This window comes from Megalops cyprinoides, chromosome 7 (assembly GCF_013368585.1).
Source record: "Megalops cyprinoides isolate fMegCyp1 chromosome 7, fMegCyp1.pri, whole genome shotgun sequence".
Taxonomy (NCBI): Eukaryota; Metazoa; Chordata; class Actinopteri; order Elopiformes; family Megalopidae; genus Megalops; species Megalops cyprinoides.
In genome coordinates, this window is record NC_050589.1 from 466,705 (window position 1) to 474,139 (window position 7,435).

The window sequence follows — 7,435 nt, forward strand, 5'->3', positions numbered from 1 at the left end:
CCACACAGACACACTGAGACTGCATCACACACACACTGAGACTATACCACACACACACTGAGACTGCACCACAGACACACTGAGACTGCATCACACACACACACTGAGACTGCACCACACACACACACTGAGACTGCACCACACACACTGAGAAACTGAGACATACAGAAGCAGCTTGTCTGTAACTCAGTCAGTGATTATGTAACATTCACAGCTTACTTCCTGCCAGTGCTTACACATTACAGGGACATTAGTTCACACACAGGCTACCGCACAACAACACTCCACATTAACAGCATTTTAGGAAGGATTACATCCATCCAGTGACTTCATCAGCTACGTCAAGTACACATAAAACTGTACTGCACTGCACTACAACACAACACTGCCCTGCAACACCAGAATACATGACACTATAACAAAACTACAACAGGACTACACAGTACAAGCAGGAGACAGGCTAGATCCTAAAACAAAGCCCATAAAACACATAAGAAAGCAAAATAACCGTTTACACAGCACTGACATGTAAAGTGAGAAAACAAATTAAAAAATCAAGAATGAAGAGAAATATTGTATAAAGAATATAAAGAAATACCAAGGTCAAAATCCTGATGTTTATGAAATGAAAAGTACAGCAGTTTGCTCCAGTGAAAGCTAAACACCAGGAGTGTCTTAGGATGAAAGGGAATAATCAGCTCTTCAGCTCAAAGCTGAGAAACACTCCAACACCGACTGCATGAAGCAGCTCAGCTTCAGCTGCAGGGCCTGTGCTTCAGACTCTCCCCTTTGTCCACCTCCTACAGCAGAGGCACAAAGCCTCCGCGTGCCTGCAGCAGCACTGACGTCCACGGAGCCCGGGAGGACAGCGAGCAATCTAAGCCCAGGATCGATCGCAATAAACAATACAATACATACAATGTTTCCTGGGGGGCTGATCTTACCCACGTGCTTAATCCCCGAGATTTCCACTAGAAACCCAAACTAACAGGAAAATACGCATGCATCAGGGCTCAGACTGTCCCATGTAGCGGAGGCACCTTTACTTACGCTGTCAAATATGAATGCAGTGACATTCATTATCAGACAGAATCTGTTAAAGAGAGAATCTATCCATTTAAAAGAAGCAATAAACTGTGACCTTTACAGAAACAGATTGTGTAAGAGCAGTGAAACAGACCCTGCCTATGGGAATGACAGGCAGGGGTGAGAGGGCTCTCAGGAGAAGCAGGCCTACAGGTGAGCAGAGGAGAGCTGTACTGCACAACCTGTGCCACCCTTTAAAAACCACCCCATTACAGTGTCACCCACGCTACCACCAACACAAGATACTGTAATTTATGATTGATCATACAAATCCTAAATATATTTCACAGTTTAGCCCCTGCTGTGTACCCGGTGCTCATGATCCACAGCAATCGCTCCCAAATTTCCCCGCCTGGGGATCAATAAAGTGTTATTTTATCTTATCTTATCTTATGAGCACCTATGAGCTACGATACAAGGAGCTGACCATTCAGCCACACATTCCAGCTGCTGTGTCCTGCACTGGGAAGGGAGAGAGGCGTGCAAGGAGAAAGACATGATGGCAACAAGCCATGAGCACAGTGGAGGAGGAGGAGGAGGAGGAGGAAGAGGGGGAGGAGGAGCTTTGGGAAGAACACAAGAGTTTATCTGATCCATCCGCAGAGACCTCTCCATCACAGCAATCAACACAAGCACAGTAAGTGGGAAGAGAGCTTTGCGGTTTTCCGTGTGTATGTCTTCTACTGTAAATCCTCCACGCAGGAAAATACCAAGCTTGCTAGCATGGATAGTCTCTGCATTCTGAGGGGTACTGGGTTTATGTCCCACTTTACACCAGCAGGTCAGTGCTGCCTCAGAGGTCTGGCCGTGTAGTCGCCTCTCCCACCAGCACACAGCCCAACACTGCATCTACACACAGTTAGCAATACAGCACAGCCTCATCCATCAGGTGCACAGCACAGCCTCATCCATCAGGTACACAGCACACACTTATCCATCAGGTACACAGCACAGCCTCATCCATCAGGTACACAGCACAGCCTCATCCATCAGGTACACAGCACAGCCTTATTCATCAGGTACACAGCACAGCCTCATCCATCAGGTACACAGCACAGCGCACAGCCTTATCCATCAGGTACACAGCACACCAATGCTGAGCTACACGCTGCAGCAACCCGGGAGGCTTACATTTCACAGCCAGCTGATGTACAAAGCTAATTACATATTGTGCCTTGCCCAATGGTACAACTACAGTGTGAGATCTGAACCCTCTGCTTACAAGTTCTTTCAGCCTCTTCTCACTGACACACATACACACACAACAAAATATCCCCAGGCAACAGAGGATAAATCTTAAGCTCTTTGTTTGTTTTTTTGCAGACAATGAGTTATAGATATACTGACTCCTTGTGGTAGTCATGTCTAACTGCAACTAGTACAACTTAGTAATAGGGTAAGCTTGTGTGTGTGACCTTGCTACAGTTGTGTGGTATCCGTTATCTGTGTAATTCAGTAAGTTTTTTCGTTCTTCGTCGTTTCTTTCTTATGAATATATGATTAATTGATATATTATGTGATAGTTTGCGTAACCCTACATTGCTGACAAGAGAACGCTGCTGGTCCAGCAAGTCGGTCAAGTTCATCTGTCATTATTATGAGTTATGTCCGAACTTTCGGTTCTTCTACTTGGGCTAATAACATGTTAGAAGCCATATAATAATATCCGCTCGTCGAGAGACTGTTTGGAAGGAAGGCAGGTGAAGGCGTGAGGGTGTCTCTCCTCAAGCTGAAATCTCTTCACAATGAGGCATTAGCCTTTAACATTAGCCTTATTTGACTGTAAATAACTTAATAAACATGCGCACGTGTTTGCCAAATATGAACACCCGCCTGAATGCACCAAGCCGAAGGTAAGGTATATCCCACATTCCAATACACTAACGACGACTGTAGATCACCGTTCAATTCCTGTGCATAAATGTCTTCCGATTCACAGTTAACATCTGGACCATGTAGAAAGGTGGCCTGCACATGTGCAGGTATTGGGCACATATCAGCGTCACCAGCGACGTTCGAGCGCCGGTGCGCTAGTCACGTGACCGGCGGGCTGTAAATGAATTGCGAACCGCACGCGGCGCTTCTGCATCACTGCATTTCACAGTATCTGAAATCCTTCAGCACAAAACGGGACATCTTAAAAATGGCTCAAGGCAAAAATAAATAAATAAATAAATAAAATAATACCTGTCCTAGATTCCAACCCTGAGGGAACCTTAATAAACAAAAATAAATATTTGCCCAGACGTGAAAGCGCTGAGGCAAAATCCTTGTCATAAATATTCGCTTTGATATTATGAGGGAGGTGGAATTTGTCAGCCAGCGCAATCAATTATTAAAAAGATTTTTTCACAAGTGCGCGGCGGAAACGGAGACGATGTAGTGGGAGACATTTCAATTACACCGTCCCGGTAGGAGGGTCAGCCTGAATTCGATAAAGACTTCATCTTTCTCCCTCCTCCTGAAAACTGAATCTGTTACAATTTTCGCCAAAGGCGGGTTTGCATCCATATACCAACAGCACCACGATGTGCCAGAGAGGACTCTTCGCTCACTCCAGGGAGACTCCGCCACAGCTGCTGTCGCTCACATTTAGCTCGGAACGTCTTTGTCACCACTTTGTTTCATAAATACCCTGTGCGGTCAAAATCAAGCTTCTGGACCCACACAAAAGTTTTAGCGGACTGGTCAGAAACGCCTGGAATCGGGATGAATCGTGGCTCACGTGGCTGTACCAGATGTTCGTGCCCAGCCGCTGTCATATTCTGCGTAAAACCCTCAAATTGATACAGATCATGTCATCTGTATCAATTAGCTCAGCCTGTAGGCGTCCCTACCAGGAGATCGTTACAGTGAGCACACGTGGAAATCCGGACGGACGTAAAAAAGACCACGCTGGGTATGCACCCCAGGTGAAAGCAGTGCACACCAGGCGCCATACCCAGATGCATGTATTTCACACTCAACGCAGTGGCACTTTACTGTAGTATCGTACGCCGTAGCGGTGATAAAACGCTGATAGCGAGCTCCCTACAGTGTCCGACTTTCTGGCGGGATACGCAGACGCCCTGCGTAGCATTCAGACATACTTTGGCAACATGAATATTCAAAGTATATTAAAATATACATAATAACCATAACCAATAATATCTGCAGTAGACAGGTTAAATTTCCACCTCGCATCCACTAAAGTGACTTCACCATCATCACATAAATCACAATTAGAATCTATATGAATAAAGGAACTCCATATTGTAATTATACAAATATAGACTATTCGTAAAATAAATCAGTTTTCCTGTTGTTATTATTAATAGTTATTTTTAATGCAATGAAATAATACTAATGGAAGGAAGGTTGTGATACCTTTAGAGACTCTTCTTAAGACAGACTGCAGGAATAGCATGCTCTCCGCGGGTCCTCCAGCAGCGCTCGTACCCCTCGCACTATGACCGTGGGATTCCCGTCCGTGGAAAAGATGCACGCGACCTGCTTCTGTCTCTCATCCTCGTCAAACCAAAAGCTCTCGCCTTTGCAGCGTTGATTTGCTAATGCAGCCTGTAAAGAATGCCAGTCTAAAGGGCGAAGACGCTCACTGACCCCCAGAAAATATTTGTAACCTTGCATTCACGTGAGAGCGACTAGGATTTGAAAAAAAAATGTGGCTCGATGCCTCCCCGTTCTTTCACCGCCCCTTGCATTTTTCCTTATTCAGTGTGTATGGAGAGCAGCAGGCCGACTTCCTCCTCAGAAATACTGCATATACTCAAAGCACCAGAGACCGTTCGCGTCACGTTTATTTCCCCCTCGGACAAAACCAAATTTACACAAAACTTGGAACATAATCTTTCCTGTGTGGGCTTTACCTGGCGGACAGGTCGGCAGCTCATAGGGATGGCAGGTGTTTTCTACAATATTATTCCCGTGAGTTCGTCTGTGGGAAAGTCTATAAACATTATTTTACTACGTAACCACATGTTTCAGTAGCCTCCAGAGAATTTAATCATGTACCAGAAGATTACTGTGGCACCTGTTCAAATCGCTGTGGGTCCTCAGATTTTAGTAACTCACACCAGCGTTGTATCTGCCTTGTTCCACAGTTATGGGAAGCAAGTGCCTGAGCAAGGATTTTCTGAAATAAGCGAAGATGTCTGACGCTATACCAAGACGAGAGATGTGCTAGGTTTGTGCTACTCTGAAAAGCTACTTAAAACTTGTGTCTGACTTTTGGGTTGATCATTCAGGTTTGTTTGATTTTACTCAAGAACAGTCTTGATCACCATTCAGATGACAGGATTAAATAACAGATAACACACTTAATTTTCCAGGCCATAAAATGTATGGAAATAATTTTGGCGTGACAGGAACATAAGAATGTTCTGAGGTGAACCATACTGTGCCCACCAGCTAGAATGCTTATATCAAAACTTCAGGACCAAAGCCTCACACCATTCACACTTTACAATGTGAGAAGCATCAGGGAGAGAAAAATGAACATTATCTATTAAAACTGTTCAAAAAGCAGCGCATCTGCCGTTAACGATCCCTTTCCAAAATCCAGGCTGTGCCGGACATGGCGACAGCAGGCAGAAAACAGTCAGATACTCATTAGCATGCCGCAGTGACAAGGCCTCCACATCTCAGCTCAACGTCAGGCTCAGACAGGACTAAAACCACTGAAGATTCTGAGGTGCAGAATGAAAGGCAGGTATGACTTACAGGGCCATCCCTAAAGCATATCATAAGAAAGCTGACTTTTGAAGTAGAAACTTCAAAAATACTTAAATGATCAAAAATATCACTTATTTTTATTGAATACAAACAATAATAGTTTCAGGGCTACCTCTAACTTGCAGACAAAAATAAAATCATTTTGTTGGTATCAGACATGCGACAGCTGGCTATAATGTTGGGGTTCATTTTTCAAAGGCTTTCCTGTAAACCCACAGGTATGTACCTTCCTGAGTGGTTGCCATGGCAAACAGAGTTGAGTGCTTACAGTATATAAGCACATGACCATCTCTGCCAAGCAATGGACCTTAAACAACCTTCACTCAATCAGCTAAACTGTTCGATCACACAGACCTCAGTCTCTGAACAAGGAGCTTTTTTGAAAGAACAAACATCAGGCTGAAAGGAGTTTAAGGTTTAGAGGGTGTGCAAACCCCTGAGAAACTGCAGCTCACTGAAGGCACAAAAAGCCACTCATAATCAAGGACACACAACAAAAGCAGACACTCTACCATCTCATCATCTCACAAGCAAAGATCTCCAGCTCTTTCAGTCCTGTTATAAGGAAAGCTTTTCATTCTGTGTAGTTTACGGGACACAGACACAATTTCAGATGAAGCCTGTCGTGTTGTAGGGTTCCTCTTACTGCAGGTGCACAGAGTGGATTTCAGTTTTTTTCCCCCATCCACAGACCTATCGACACAGATCTCTATTCCCTCACTAGCCCTGAATGACTCGAACCCACAGCACCAACAAAAGATGCTGGCTTTGGCCCCTTCTTAACAGACACAAAGCTGCTATTGGCTCTTCATTAGAAGCGTTAAAGCACATGCACTTGCAGAAAAGACTCCATTATTCCTTCCAATGACAATATGCGACACACAGAGACCTCGGTGTAGATGGCATCAGTTACAGTATTTCCAGCAGACTGTGCCAGCCTGTACCCCCAGGGGGAGCTGACGGAGGTGTGCCGTACCCCTCGTCCTGCGACGAATCACCCCCAGCCGGCACTTCAGCGAGACGGAAAACATCCTGCTGTCCCACACTGCCACCCCTCTTCCTCCTCTTCCTCTTCCTCTCCTCACCGAATCATCTTTCAATTAAAAAAAACACAAAAACAAAAGAAGGAGTCAGAGAAGCAGTGGATAGCTGGTCACATGGCGCTCGAATGAGCTTCTCATGTTCCAGTCACAGAGAGACAGGAAGAGGAGAAGAGAGGAGCTCTGAGTCTCCCTGTTTTCCTCTCTCTCTGCCTCATTCTCTTCCTCCCTCCCTCCCTCCCTCCCTCCCTCCCTCTGCATGGCAGATCTGGTCCAGCTGGGAGAGTTCCAGCGTGCTATGGCGAGTGTGTTTAAGCACCATCCCGATGCAGGGAGGGAGAGAGGGATGCCTCAGTGGCCAGAGCAGGAAAAAGAAGAAGGCATCTGAGAGCCCCCTTTTATTCCAATCAGAGGAGGAAAACCGATCAGTTTTGATAAACCTTCTTTCTCTGGCTAACTCTCTCTCACACACACACACACACACACACACACACAGCAGAGGAGCTGGGACCTTCTCTGAGATTACAGCTACTGGACTGTAATTAATCACTTGGCACCTTGTGGAGCTCCTGCATCCC

The 7,435-nt window shown here is 45.4% G+C and overlaps 1 protein-coding gene across 2 annotated transcripts in view; it reads right to left on the reverse strand.

Annotated features, from left to right (window-relative positions):
* The window catches only part of LOC118780407 (glutamate receptor-interacting protein 2-like), a 35,132-nt gene extending 28,096 nt beyond the window's left edge, over window positions 1-7,036 (reverse strand). The window contains exon 1 of one of the 2 annotated variants that reach the window (XM_036532868.1): window positions 6,794-7,036. In XM_036532868.1, coding sequence (XP_036388761.1) covers window positions 6,794-6,848 — 55 coding nt within the window. In that variant the 5' untranslated portion in view covers window positions 6,849-7,036. Of the gene's footprint in view, window positions 1-4,452; window positions 4,568-6,793 lie in introns of those variants that run through there. The other variant, XM_036532870.1, reaches the window with a different exon arrangement.
* Between the last annotated feature and the right edge of the window lie 399 nt (window positions 7,037-7,435).